Source organism: Globicephala melas, chromosome 3 (assembly GCF_963455315.2).
Source record: "Globicephala melas chromosome 3, mGloMel1.2, whole genome shotgun sequence".
Taxonomy (NCBI): domain Eukaryota; kingdom Metazoa; phylum Chordata; class Mammalia; order Artiodactyla; family Delphinidae; genus Globicephala; species Globicephala melas.
The window spans coordinates 167,907,412-167,921,650 of NC_083316.1; the positions used below are offsets into that span (position 1 = coordinate 167,907,412).

The following is a 14,239-nucleotide window of genomic DNA, read 5'->3' on the forward strand; positions in this document are numbered from 1 at the left end:
TCCCAGACCGGGGCACGAACCCGTGTCCCCTGCATAGGCAGGCGGACTCTCAACCACTGCGCCACCAGGGAAGCCCCAAGGTTACACCATTTTTGAGTTTCATTTCCTTGAGGGCAGGCATCTACGTGGTACTTCACAGGCTGAGAGTGAGTAATAAACATTAAATGGTGTGATGATTCACCTGGAGGCAATAAGCTTAGGACGAGACTAACCAGCACTTGAGCTGGGGCCAGAATACGGTCTCATGAAACTCAGCTACCTTCAGCAACTTCCGATCCGTTTACCCAAGTGGGGAATGTGCAAAGCCTAGAGAGACGGTGGGGACCAAAGCAGGGGGAACGTCCATCTCCCAGACCCACCACGGGAGGTAAAAGACACAGGAGGTAAAAGACCACACACATGAAACGTGGGCCTGGACCCCTGAGAAGAGGCTGCCAAACCCTCAGCACTGGAGAGAGCTCTCGAACGGACCCCAGGTTCTAGATCGTGAGCTCCCAGAAGGCAAGAGGCGTGTCTGCATCACCTAGGATTCCTGGTCCCTAGTGCAGCACATGGCATGCGTGCGGCCGGGGTCTACACAGGAGTGTTTGCCTGGTCGATGGGTAGATGGAAGGCATAGGAGAGGCACACCCAGACCATCTTGAGACCCCGAGTTCTCAAGCAGGACCAGATGCTACAAAACTACTCGGTCCTTCTCTCACACAAACCAGACCCTCTCCGACTCCCGCTTCCCTGCCCACAGACCACATGGCAAGTCCGTTTCTTCCCTAACAGCAGAGCTCCGAGCCCTGCAGTCAATTCGCCAGGTCTCCCGGCCCACCTGGAGCCCACCCCTGCTGAGGCCAGGCTACTCCACCTCCCCGCGACTCCCCTTGTCTGCACCTCGCCCCAAAACACCCAGAGCAAGGCACCCCTCTGCCATCCTTCCTCAGCTTTCCACGGCTTTTTTACGAATTTAACTTCAACTTCTCTAAATTCCCTCTTTTCCCTGATTGTTTCCAGACACTGATTTGCCACTGAGAATGTCATCTCTGTGACTCTTAGCACTCTTTCCCACCTGAGCAAGAGCTCTCACGTTCTACTACCTACAGCCTTTTTCTGAGTTTGAAATCTGGCAGTAATGGGGGAAGGAAAGGGTGTTACTGAAAGGAAAAAAATTTTTCTCCTTAGAAAACAAAAGGTTTCTTAGGAGCTCTAACGATGCCATTTCACATTCAGGCTAATCCTAGAGCAGTGGGTCTCACCAGGGGGGATCCTGCACCCCTCCACCCGACACTCGGCAATGTCTGCAGACGTGTTTGGTTGTCACAACTGGGTAAAGAAGGAGCTCCTGGCATCGAGTGGGTGGGACCAGGGATGCTGCTCTAACCCCGACAGTGCCCAGGACTGCCCTCACGGAGAATGATGAGGCCCCAAACAACAGCGGCGCCCAGCGGGAGGAGCCCTGTCCCAGAGGCCTCTCCTTTCTCTGTGGGACAAGCTAAGACCACCTCTGGTCCCCAGCATGCTCGAGTGCCTGCTTGACCTGGGCTCCGCAGACCCCCGCCAGCCTCCCACCCCCGGCACCGACTCACCAGAGGAGCACTGTAGCTGGCATGGGGGTTGTTCTGGATCTCCCACAGGCCCTCATTGAAGCCTTTCCTCTTGTTGGGTTTCCCGTACTTATCTTTACATTTGTCGTAGGGAAACAGGTCCTTGGGTCCCAGGAAGGCTCTGGAGAAAAGAACCACGGGCCGAGCCCAGGTGAGCCAGGCCACCCCGGGAGGCAACAGCTGGGAAAAATCCACCCCCAGCGGGGGACACTTACGTTTCGTGGGTACCAAAGAAGAAGATGGGGTACTTGTTGGGCGGGGGCTTCACAGCACCGTCGGCGATGTCATCGATCTGCAGTGAGAGGCCAGTCAGGGGGTGGCTGGGGGGTGGGGGACAGCTTCACCCACTGACCCAGGAAGTGACCAGGAAAACAGCCAAGTTATTTGGGGGAAAGCACGCTGGGAGGAGGGGAGCCTTCAACAGAGGAAGACGCATCACCTTCCAATTAGGCATCTGCCTTCTTCTGTGCAACGTGCCCCCCCGCCAATTGCATACCTGTCCGCTCCCCCCAGGGTGCTCTCTCTCCCCCCAAGGTAGTTATTTCACCTGGGCAAAGCCAAATACGGTCCTCTGAGCAGCCAGGGGCTGGGGCCAAGCCCAGCTTCCGTGAACTCCCAGGACCCTCCCACGGGACCCCCTCCCGCAAAGAGGCAATCGGTGATCAGTCTACCAGAGGCTGCAGCTGGCAGCTCCAAGGATGCAGAGGGTGGGGGGTGGGCTGCAGGAGACAGGCCCCGAGCATCCAGGAAGTCCCACCCTCTCCCTATAGGCCCATGGGCTCCAGCAGCTGTCAGTCATCTCCCCACAGGAGGCTAGCAGCCCCTTCCCTTCCAATCAGGTGCTTGGAAGCATTCTGGGCTTAAGAGAGCCAGCTGGAGGGGGGCGCGGAGGAGAGGGAGAAACTGGTACTCTGGGAGGAAGGGAAGTGCCCGTAAAGTTTTATCACTCTGGTGCTTCCAAGAAAGTAAGCCCGAGCAAATCAGGTTAGGGTGGGTTCTCTGGTCCCCATTAATTCCTTCCCGTCCTCTTCAAAGCCTGGGAGCTGCTGGAACCTTCCCTGCCCCCCTCACCCAGCTTCCTTCCTCAGTTCTCTGGGCTACTTTTCAAAGTCCTTGGGCCCTGGGCCCCAAACACCCATCCCAAGCATCCCGCTCCTGCACAGACGCATCCCCAAACTCCATCACCCTGAGGACCAGCCTGCCATGCCTTCCAGGCCCGCTTCTGCTCTGACCTCACCCAGGCCCCGCCTCTGAGCCTGAGGCACAGACATCTCAGCGGCAGCACCTGTTAAGGACCACGCTCAGGGCTGCCTAGTTAGCAGTCCCTGAGCCCACTCCTGGCATCCTGTGGCGGCCTCTCTGCAACCAAACGCCCAGCTCTGTGTGATGCCCTCCTGCTTACTTCCACCCAGAGGGAGGGAGGGTCTGACAGGGAACGAGGATGAAATCTCCAGGCACCCCACAATACTGCCCAGGCAACTCCTGAGCTCCTTGTGTTCCAGCCGAGCCTTCAGCTTCATGCTTCTACTGCCTCCCCCTCCAAATTCCTTCAGTCCTAACATGCATATTCCACCAACCTCAGTCCTGGGGCGACTTAGACCTGGGGATGGCAACAACCTCCTGGTCCCTCCTCCACACTGGCCTGCCCCACAGACAGTGCCTGAAACTCCACTCTGCAGTTCTGAGACTCACGCTCAAGACTCCCTTCAGAACTGGACCCCTCGAATCATCTGGGTCCTCTGGATCCCAGCTTCCTCCAGAGGGGATCCCTAAAGTCCCCTGGGCCCAGCCCCCTCCCTCAGGGGCTCTCTCTTTCCAGCTTGAGTCCCCGTGGCTGGCCTCTGATTCAAGCATGCCTCCACCCACCCCAAGCCCTCCCTCCACCCTGTGCCCCCACCAGCTTCCTCCACCAGAGTCTGGCGGGGGAGTCCTGGGGGACGGGCGGCACCAGTCCCCAGGGTCCCCCCAAACAAGTCTTATTCCAATCTCCGGTCTCTGATGCCCCATATTTTCAGATCCAGTCCCCTCAGCTCCAGCGACCTTGTGAACACAGCACCCAGCCCTATTTCCAGCCCTGGTCCTGCTGAGCACCTCTCAACCTTGACCCTCAACCATTCTCCCTTACTGGAGCCCTTATCCCTAGGCCCCCTTCATACGTGGCTGAGGACCCCCAGCCCCTCAGAACTTGGCTTCTTGTTGCCCCCCATAAAGAGGTCCTTCAGCCTGGAGAACCTCCTTCCCATTCGTTTGAACCCTCTTCTCAAATACCAGATTCCTCAGCTCCCCTCACACCCACCAAACTCCTTCCGATTTGAACCCTGGCTCCTCAGGCCCCAGGTCCCTCAACTCCATACCTCTCGGCTCTGGGACCCCCAGAGCGGATCCCCCAGGCTCGGGGCCCCCCGCATCTCCAGCGCGCAGGTTGCTCAGGCCCGGGACCTCTCCTGGCCCAGGTTCCCGCACAATCCCCGCGCGAGGGTTCCTCAGGCCGGGGACCGCCAGACCCCCAGGCACGCGAGTCCCCCAGGCCCGGGTCCCCCCAGACCCCCGGCGCGCGGGTTCCTCGGGCCCGGAGTCCCCCAGACCCCGGGAGCGCGGGTCCCTCAGGCCCGGGGCCCCTACTGCCCCACCCCACCCCCAACCCCCCGTCGCCTGGCCCATCTCCCTCGCGGCCTCACCCGGGCCGGCCAGTGCGGGTAGCCCTTCATCTTGGCGAACACCAAGTCCCCGGGCTTGAAGGCGTGCGGCATGCTAGCGGCGGGAGACCCAGGCCGCGGGAAGCGGCAGCGGCAGGGGCAGCAGCGGCGGCGGCGGCGGCGGCAGCAGCGGCGGCAAGGGGAGGCGAAGCCGGGGGCGGGAACAGGGCGCCGAGGGGGCGGGGGCGACGGCCTAGGTAGCGGGTCGGAGCGTGTTTATTGGCCTGCCCCTCGCAGGAAGTCCCGCCTTCAGGCCGTCACGGGAGGGCGACGCCGTCGCTCAAGACCACGTGCGGGGATAGAGGAGCAGGGGGACCAATGAGAAGAGGGGTTGGAGCAGAGCAAGTTAACGGGATTGGATAACGGGTAGAGCCAAGGGGGCGTGACCCAGAAGCCTAATGGGAGGGGACGGAGGTTAAGGGAGGTGAAAGAGGAAAGGTAGGAGGAGAGAAACAGGCGCTCTGGGAGAGAAGAGGCAGGCAGCCAGGCTCCTTCGGGGCCGGGCTTAGGGTAGAGGGGCGGGCCATAGAACGCCACAGGAGGAGGGGCCTTAAGTAGGAAACATGCTATTGGATTACCACAGGAAAGAAGGCCCAATCACTGTAGGGGGCGCGTCATTGATAGCCTCCCGCTCCTGTGAGGAGGGGCATAATATAGAGCTGAAGGGCATTGGGTACCACGAGAGGAGCGGCTCAAGGTAGAGAACCGGCATTAGCTACCACAGGAGGAAAGGCTTAAGCGGCTGTCCACCATTGGATATCGCAAGAGACAAGGTTCAACTCAAAATAGGGACGCGCCGTTGCCTGCTCGAGGGGGCGGGGCTTAGGGGTAGGGACTGGTCATGTGGGGGTCTGAGGATAAACAGCCAAAAAATTCACAAAACACTTATTTCTTCACTCACGACAAGTTTATTGAGCACCATATGCCAGAGCCACAAAATACCCAATATACATACTAATTCAGTCGAGAAAAATGTATTGAGCACTGCCTGGCCAAGTTATGTAACCTCTGCCTCAGTCTGCCAACCTGTAAAACGGGACTTATAATGGTACAGATCTTATAGGGGAGTAAGGATTAAATGACATCACCGCCCCTAAGGCGCTGGAAACTGTGCCTGGCAGCAGGAAATACTGGAAGTACTTAGGTGCTGTTACTCCGGCTCCTGAAGTATCCAACGTCTAGCAGGGCAAAGAAATGTTAATTTCTTTGTAATTAAGACCCAGGGAAGGAACTCTGAGTAAAATAGGATGCTTAAGAAAGAGCTGAATTGGGCTTCCCTGGTGGCGCAGTGGTTAAGAATCCGCCTGCCAATACAGGGGGCACGGGTTCGAGCCGTGGTCCGCGAAGATCCCACATGCAGCGGAGCAAATAAGCCTGGGCTCCACAACTACTGAGCCAGCATGCCACAACTACTGAAGCCCGTGTGCCTAGAGCCAATGCTCCGCAACAAGAGAAGGCACTGCAGTGAGAAGCCCATGCAGCGCAACGTAGAGTAGCAACAAAGACCCAACGCAGCCAGAAATAATAAATAAATAAAATAAATAAATTTATTTAAAAAAGAAGAAGAAAGAGCTGAATAAAACAACAAGGTCCTACTTTATAGCACGGGGAAGTATATTCAACATCCTGTGATGAACCATAACGGAAAAGAACATAAAAAATAACGTATGTATATGTATAACTGAATCACTTTGTTGTACAGCAGAAATTAACACAACATTGTCAATCAACTATACTTCAATTTTTTAAAAAAAGGAAAAAGAAAAAAAAAAAAGCTGAGTAATGCCAGAGACTTCGTCTATCTTGGGGGAACAGAAGTATTTTCTGGAGGAGATAGTAGTTTAACCAGAGAGTTCAAAGATGACTAGAAATAGGTCCAGGTAGGGAGGTGGGCCCTGGGAGGGCATTTAGGGCAGAGCGGATAGCAAAAGGGTCCGTTAAGGACCTATCATATGCCTTGTGAATATCAGTAACACGCTTGGGTTTTATTTTAACTTCTTGGGGAAAAAAACCCTGGAGGGATTGGATCACAGGGTACAGCGATAATACTTTAATCTCAAGAAACATCCTTATGCATGTGAAATACATCTCAAAAAGGCAGGAGTTTTTTTACAAAGTTAAACAAAGACTTACCATATGAACCAGTAATTCCAACTCTATGTATCTACCCAAGAGAAATGAAAACAAACATCCACACCAAAACTTATACAACTAATAGTCATAACAGCATTATTCACAAAAACCAAAAAGGGGAAATAACCCAAATGGCCATCTATGGATAAATGGATAAACCAAATGTGGTATATCCTGATGATGAATTTTACTGCTGACTCTTCAGCAAGTGAAAGAAACGAAGGATCGATACACACTACAACAGGGATTAACTTCCAAAACATTATACTCGGTGAAAAAAGCCAGACATAAGATCACATACTCTATGATTCCAACATCATATGACATTTGATAGAATGTCCCAAAGAGGTAAAATTTTCAAGACAGAAAGTAGATCAGTATTTGCTTTGAGCTGAAGGTAGGAATCTAGAGTGACTTCAAAGGAGTATGAGGTTTCTTTAGGTGATGGAAAATCACCCTATGTTCTAAAACTAGATTGTGGTGATGGTCCTAGAGCTCTGTAAATATATAGTAAAATTCATTGAATTGTACACTTAAAAAAGGTGAATTTTAGGGTATGTAAATGATATATCTATAAAGCTGTTTTTAAAAAGATTCCTGGGGCTTCCCTGATGGCTCAGTGGTTAAGAATCCGCCTGCCAATGAAGGGGACATGGGTTCGAGCCCTAGTCCGGGAAGATCGCACATGCCGCGGAGCAACTAAGCCCGTGCGCCACAATTACTGAGCCTGTGCTCTAGAGCCCGCGTGCCACAACTACTGAAGCCTGCGCGCCTAGAGCCTGTTCTCCGCAACAAGAGAAGCCATCACAATGAGAAGCCCGCGCACCGCAACGACGAGTATCCCTCACTTGCGGCAACTAGAGGAAGCCCGCACGCAGAAACAAAGACCCAATGCATCCAAAAATAAAATAAATACAATAAATAAATTTATTTTAAAAAATAAATAAAATAAAAATAAAAAAGATTCCTTAGGCTGCTGTGTGAAGAAAGGCTGTAGGTAACATTGCCAGATAAAATTCAGGATTACCAGTTAAATCTGAATTGTAGATATGTAACAAATACTTTTTTAGGGTAAGTATGTTCCATGCAATATTTGTGACATACCTATACTAAAAAAGTATTTATTACACATTCTACAACATGGATGAACCCTGAGGCCATTATGCTCAGTGAAATAGACTAGTCACAAAAGGACAAATACTGTATGAGTCCACTTATAGGAGGTCCCCAGAGGAGTTAAATTCATAGAGACAGGAAGTAGAATGGTGGGACCAGGGGCTGGGGGAGGGGATGGAGAGTCAGTGTTTCATGGGGACAGAGTTTCAGTTTGGGAAGATGAGAAAGTTCTGGAGACAGATGGTGGGGATGGTTGCACAACAGTGTGAATGTACTTAATGCTACTGAGCTGTGCACTTAAAAATAGTTTAAATGGTTAATGTGTTATATATGTTTTATCACAATAAAAATAAATAATAATGCATATATCATGAAATAACAATATCTGATACATAGTTCTTTTCCAAATGGTTAAGTTTGTAATTTTTTTTTTTTTTTTTTTTTTTTTTTGGCTGAGCCACTGAGCATGCGGGATCTTAGTTTCCTGACCAGGGATTGAACCCGGGCCCCAGCAGTGAAAGCACCAAGTCCTAGCCACTGGACTACCATGGAATTCCCTGTAAATTTAAATTATATATATAAAACAATAAAGTATTTGTATCTGAAATACAGATCTAACTGGGCATTCCGTATTTTTATTTGCTAAATCTGGCACCCTCACATGAGGTAGAAGTTGCACAATAAATGAGGAACTTGGTGCAGAGGGGTCTGGCCTAGGCCAGGGTACAGATGGGGATACTGAGGCCCAGAGAGGGGCATGCCTTGCCTGAGGTCATACATCCAGTCCTTCCGAGGGCAAGAATGCCACTTCTCTGGGTTCCCACCTGCAGGGCCCTCCTGATTCAGTGCAAACTTCTCCCCCAGACCTTGAGCCAGTGCAGAAAACCAGAGACTGAGCTATGTCGAGCAGCTGAAAAAAGATCAGGCTCTGATGGAAGCCAGAGGGCAGAGTTCCCCAAGACGGTTAAGAGGGCTCCCCCAAAGTGGCAGCCTGAGCTGGGAGAGGAGCCATGCCTTCCCGCCAAATCAGAGGCCACTGAAGCCAACAGCTGGGCCATTAGTCATCACCTGGGGAGGTGACTTTGCTTCCTGTTCCCTGAGAGATGGTGCCTGGCACCTGGCTGGAGGAGACAAGGTGGGGAAGGTGCTGCCCTGCTCCAAGAACTGCGTGGAACGTCTCCTTCTAATCAGCACGTGACCTGAGCACCTACTGTGTGCTGCAGGCTTGATCTCCAGTTTACAGCCTGGGCCATCAGCTTTCAATCCTATCATTTTTTTAAAAAATATTTACTTATTTATTTAGGCTGTGCTGCGTCTTAGTTGTGGCATGTGGGATCTACTTCCCCGACCAGGGATCGAACCTGGGCCCCCTGCATTGGGAGTGCAGAGTCTTAACCACTGGACCACCAGGGAAGTCCCTCAATCCTCTGATTAACAAATATTTACTGCCCACTTACCCAAGTAGAATAATAACTAAGATTTATTGAGCAGCTACTATGTTCCAAGTCACATATAGTAAACATTTAACATGGTTAATTTCATTCCCACGTCAGTTGTTATTTTTCACCCCTGCTTTCCAGATAAGGAAACTGAGGCAGAGGGATAGAACCAGGGGATTGGAATCTGGGAGTGTTGGACATTTGACCCAGAGCTTCTCCTTACCTGAGCTGTGAGGGTAACATTTATTCATTCATTCCTGCCTCATTCATTCTCCCCAGGAGGGTATTGTCAGAAATTCAGAATCGCAGCCCCTCTCAAGACCAGAGGCAACAAAATCTGCCTTTAAATAACCTCCCAGGACTTGCCTGGTGGTCCACTGGGTAAGACTCGGCGCTCCCATGGCAGGGGGCCTGGGTTCGATCCTGCAACTAAGAAGTCCGCATGCTCCGACTAAAGATCCTGCATGCTGCAACAAAGATCCCACGTGCTGCAACTAAGACCCAGCGCAGCCAAAATAAGTTAATAAAATAAATAAATATTTTTAAAAATACATAAACAAGCTCCCCATGGGATCTGAGTTTGCATTATGGTTCAAGAAGCACCCACTGAAGTGTGATTGGGGTCTGATGGTCTTGGGTTTGAATCATCCCTCTGCAAGCTGCGGGGATATGAACAAGTCCATCCAGAACTTTGCAACCTCCCCTATAAATTGGTGAGAAATATCAGTACTTGTTTCCTAGGGTTATTTAGTCTAGGGGTTGTATTCATTTCCTATTGCTTTTGTAACAGATTACTACAAACTTAGTGGCTTAAAACAATGCAAATCTATTTTGACCATTCTGGAGGTCAGAAGACCCAAATAGGTCTCACTGGGCTAAAATCCAAATATAGGCAGAATTGCACTCCTTCTGGAGGCTTGAGGGGAGAATCAGTTTCCTTGCCTTTTCCAGTTCCTAGAAGCCGCCTGCGTTCCTTGGCTTGTGGCTTCTTCCTCCATCTTCAAAGCTGCAATAGCAAATCACGTCCCTCTCATACTGTTGTGGTCATTGCATCTTCTCTGACCCTCCTGCCTCCTTCTTATAAGGACCCTGTGACTTCGTGGGGCCCATTCAAAGAATCCAGGATGATGTCCGCATCTCAAGGTCCTTGATTTAGTGACATCTGCAGCATCTCTTTTGCCACAAATGTCACCATATTCACAGGTTCTCAGGATTAAGGCATGGTCATTTTTAGGGAGCACTATTCCGCTGACCACAGGGATTAAAAGTATGGACCCTATAGGGACTTCCCTGGTGGTCCAGATGTTGAGACTTCTCCTTCCAATGCAAGGGGTGCAGGTTCGATCCCTGGTCAGGGAGCTAAGATCCCACATGCCTCAGGGCCAAAAAACCAAAACATAAAACAGAAGCAATATTGTAACAAATTCAATACAGACTTTAAGAATGGTCCACATCAAAAAAAAAAAATCTTAAAAAAAAAAATAAAGGGGCTTCCCTGGTGGAGCAGTGGTTGAGAGTCCACCTGCCGATGCAGGGGACACGGGATCGTGCCCCGGTCCGGGAAGATCCCACATGCCGCAGAGCGGCTGGGCCCATGAGCCATGGCCGCTGAGCCTGAGCGTCCGGAGCCTGTGCTTCGCAACGGGAGAGGCCACAACAGTGAGAGGCCCGCGTACCGCAAAAAAAAAAAAAAAAAAGGACCCTATAGAGTTGAAGTCCTATTTCTCTAGGAAAACTAAACAGCCACATGAATACATAAAAACAACCTTGACCCCTACCTTATATCATACACACGCACAGAAAGAAATCTTAAAGTTAATCACATACCTAAATGTAAAAATTAAACTGCAAAGCTTTTTTTAAATTATTATTTAAAAAAAATTTTTGGCTGAGCCACACGGCTACTGGAATTTTAGTTCCCTGAACAGGGATCAAACCCGGGCCCTTGGCAGTGAGAGTGCAGAGTCCTAACCACTGGACCGCCAGGGAATTCCACTACAAAGCTTTTTGAAGAAAATATAGGAGAAGTTTTTTCTGCAACTGCGGGATATCTTGGAACACAAAAATCAAAAGCCATGTAAAAGCTGGGTGACCTTGAGCAAGCAATTTGATTTCTCCAGAACTTAGTTTACTCATCTGTAAAATGGGAGTCCTAACACTGTTTGATTTATAAACAGAGATGCTGTGAAGATTGTGAAGATGACATACAGAATATGGGCATGTAAAGAGCACTCAGCAAATATTACCAATGATTGCTATAAGAGGGAGGTGCTTTGGGAGCTCAGAGTAGACTACATTCAGCATGAGGAAGGTAGTCAGGGAGGCCTACCTGGAGGAAGAGGACTACTTTAGACAGATTGGGGACAGGTCTCTTCCAGCAGAGGTGACTGCCTGGACAAAGGTCTGGAGGTAATAAGCGATGAATAGTGCCAGGTAGCTAAGGCAGAGAGGGCAAAGTGGGTGGTGACAAGAGATGAGGCTTCTTAGAGCCTCAGGAGCCTCCTGACGTTGAATGCCAGACAGAGTAGTCTGACAGCACTTTACTCTCAGGGAAAGGGGTGGCTTTCTGCCATTGTCTGGCTGTGTGATTTTGGGTTAGTCTGTTATCTTCATTTGAGAATATAAGGGATATGAGCCTTTATTTCACAGTACTAAACTTTAATTTTCAATATTTCAAACATTTAGAATAGATGAAAAGGGTAGCACAATGAACACAGTACATTCTTCTATTAGTTAGCTACTGCTGCCTAACAAATTACCTCAAAATTTAGTTGCTTGAATCAACAAACCTTTGGGACTTCCCTGGCAGTCCAGTGGTTAAGACTCTGCGCTTCCAACACAGGGGGCGTGGGTTCGATCCCTGGTTGGGGAACTAAGATCCCACATGCCATGCTGTGCAGCCAAAACAAAAAAACAAACAAACAAACATTTATTATGTCATGCAGATTCAGAGGGTCAGGGATCTGGGGGGTGCTGGCTCAGGGTCTTTTATGAGACTGCAGTCAAGATATCAGCCAAGGCTACATCATCTGAAAGCTCAACGGGGGCTGGAGGAGCCACTTCCGTGTCAGCTCCCCCCCATGGCTATGGGCTGCAGGCCTCAGATCCTCATAGCATGGACCTCCTCACATCACTGCTTGGGCATCATCACCACATGGCAGCTGGCTTCCCCCAGACTGAGTCATTCAAATGCAAGAGCAAGGAGGAAGACGCAGTGTCTTTTATGATCTAGTCTAGAAGCTGCACGCTATCACTTCCGCCCAATTCCATTTGTTAAAAGTGAGTCACCTGGGGACGCACGACCTTTGCCCCGACGGCGGCGCCCCGGGCCCCCGCGGTTGCCTCGACTGAGGCCGGCGCGGTGGAGTCGCAGAAGCTGCGGGTGCGCAGGAGCTGTGGAGCCAACCCCGCGAGCCGGGAGCATGAGGACCTGGTGTCTGTGTCAGATTTGTACCTGCGGCTGAATATTTGGAAACATATCCTATGTATGGCAATGTTCTTCCACCTCAGAGTCCGAAGCCCAGGCAAGAATTTCGAGCATATCGTCGTAAAATGGAAGGAATAACAACATTTAAGTCGGATTATCGTCCTTATGAAATAGTCAAACAGCCTCGCCATGCACCAGAAGAATATAAACCAAAGCAGGGGGAGATTGATCTTGGTATTACCTACAAACGGGATCTTAATTCTTATAAAGTGCAGCGTGTGGCAATAGCTCGGCCTTCGGAGAGACAAGTTAAAAAAGGGAAGCTGGATACTGTCCCAACCTATAAAGGTAACTTGCCATTTCAAAAATTAAAGAGCTAAAAAACAAAAACTTACTTCCAGCTTTGAGATCTAACATCGGATCATGATTTTGACACATTGCCAAACTTAAGTCTCCGTGGCTTAGGAAAAAACTTTTTTCTCTGTTGTCCAAATAGTATTGTATAGTGAGGAAAAAAAAGACTATTTTCTTGATGGAGAGTTAAGAGACCTGGATTCCTGTCCAAATTCAGCCACTTAATTAGTTTTCTCTATCTCAAACCATGAAAACAAAGGATACCACTGAACAAGCATTATGTCATATTTGTCACATTATGCTACATTTAGTCCGCACTGTTCCTTTCCTTCCATCCCAGAATGAGCTGAAACTTTACTGAGCATACTGGAGCCTTTGAGAAAGTCAAATAAAGAGCAACCCTCTTTGCCATTCACAAAAAAAAAAAACAAAAAAAAAACAGTGAGTCACCAAGTCCAGCCCACATTCAAGGGGAGGGGAATTAGTCTCCACCTTTGGAAAGTAGGAGCATCAAAGATTTTATGGACATATTTTAAAAGCACCACAACCTTACACTTATATTCAACAATTGTTAACATTTTTCCATATGTGCTTTATATATGTGTGTGAATATATATGTATTTGTTTTTAAACATTTGAAAGTTTCATACATCCATCATGACCCTTCACCCCTAAATACTTCAGCATTTCCTAATAGGGACGTTTTATTTCATAAGTGCGATACTTTTATCACAGCAAAGAAAATTCATACTTATGCCAAGATATTATTTAATATTCAGTCCATTTCTAATTTTCTTCATTGTTCTAAGAAGTTTTTGCAGCTTTTTTTCTTAACAGGGATCAAATCAAGGTTCTTGCACTACAAGTAAAGATTATATTCTTCTAATCCCTTTTAATTAGAATTTTGTTTATTTTTCACAACGTTGATGTTCTAGAGCAAACAGGTCAGTCGGCTTGGAGGATGTCTCACAGTCTGGATTTGCCTATCTCCTCATGAGGCTGGTTTCTTTTTCTTTTCTTTTTTTTTGGCGGGGGACGGGGCATGCCACTCGGCTTGTGGGATCTTATTTTCCCAACCAGGGATTGAACCCGGGCCCTCAGCAGTGAAAGTGCCAAGTCCTAACCACTGGACGGCCAGGGAATTCCCTTGTGAGGCTGTTTTATTCTTTGTCTATCCCTTGTAATTCCCATAAATTAGACCTAGAGGCTTAATTCAATTGTCTTTTTTTTTTTTTTTTTGCTGTGTTGGGTCTTTGTTGCTGCGCGTGGGCTTTCTCTAGTTGCGGCGAGCAGGGGCTACTTATCCTTGCGGTGGTGCCGGCTTCTCATGGCGGTGGTTTCTCTTGTTGCAGAGCATGGGCTCTAGGTGCACGGGCTTCAGTAGTTGTGGTGCATGGGCTTAGTTGCTCTGCGGCATGTGGGATCTTCCCAGACCAGGGATCGAACCTGTGTCTCTGCATTGGCAGGCGGATTCTTTTTTTT

General features: G+C 49.4%; 1 protein-coding gene and 1 non-coding gene across 6 annotated transcripts in view; both read right to left on the reverse strand.

The window, feature by feature from the left end:
• Positions 1-14,239, reverse strand: part of HDGFL2 (HDGF like 2) — a 32,471-nt gene that overhangs the window by 13,851 nt on the left and 4,381 nt on the right. For 2 of the 5 annotated variants that reach the window (XM_060297322.1, XM_060297320.1), the window contains exons 1-3: positions 4,271-4,442; positions 1,808-1,884; positions 1,575-1,713 (exon numbers count right to left, since the gene is read on the reverse strand). In XM_060297322.1, the coding sequence (XP_060153305.1) occupies positions 1,575-1,713; positions 1,808-1,884; positions 4,271-4,342 (288 nt within the window). In that variant the 5' untranslated portion in view covers positions 4,343-4,442. Of the gene's footprint in view, positions 1-1,574; positions 1,714-1,807; positions 1,885-2,139; positions 2,161-2,263; positions 2,342-4,270; positions 4,443-14,239 lie in introns of those variants that run through there. The other 3 variants (XM_060297321.1, XM_060297323.2, XM_060297319.1) reach the window with 3 other exon arrangements.
• Positions 8,878-8,950, reverse strand: TRNAG-CCC (transfer RNA glycine (anticodon CCC)). Its single transcript has one exon. It is a non-coding gene; the product is annotated as a tRNA-Gly (tRNA).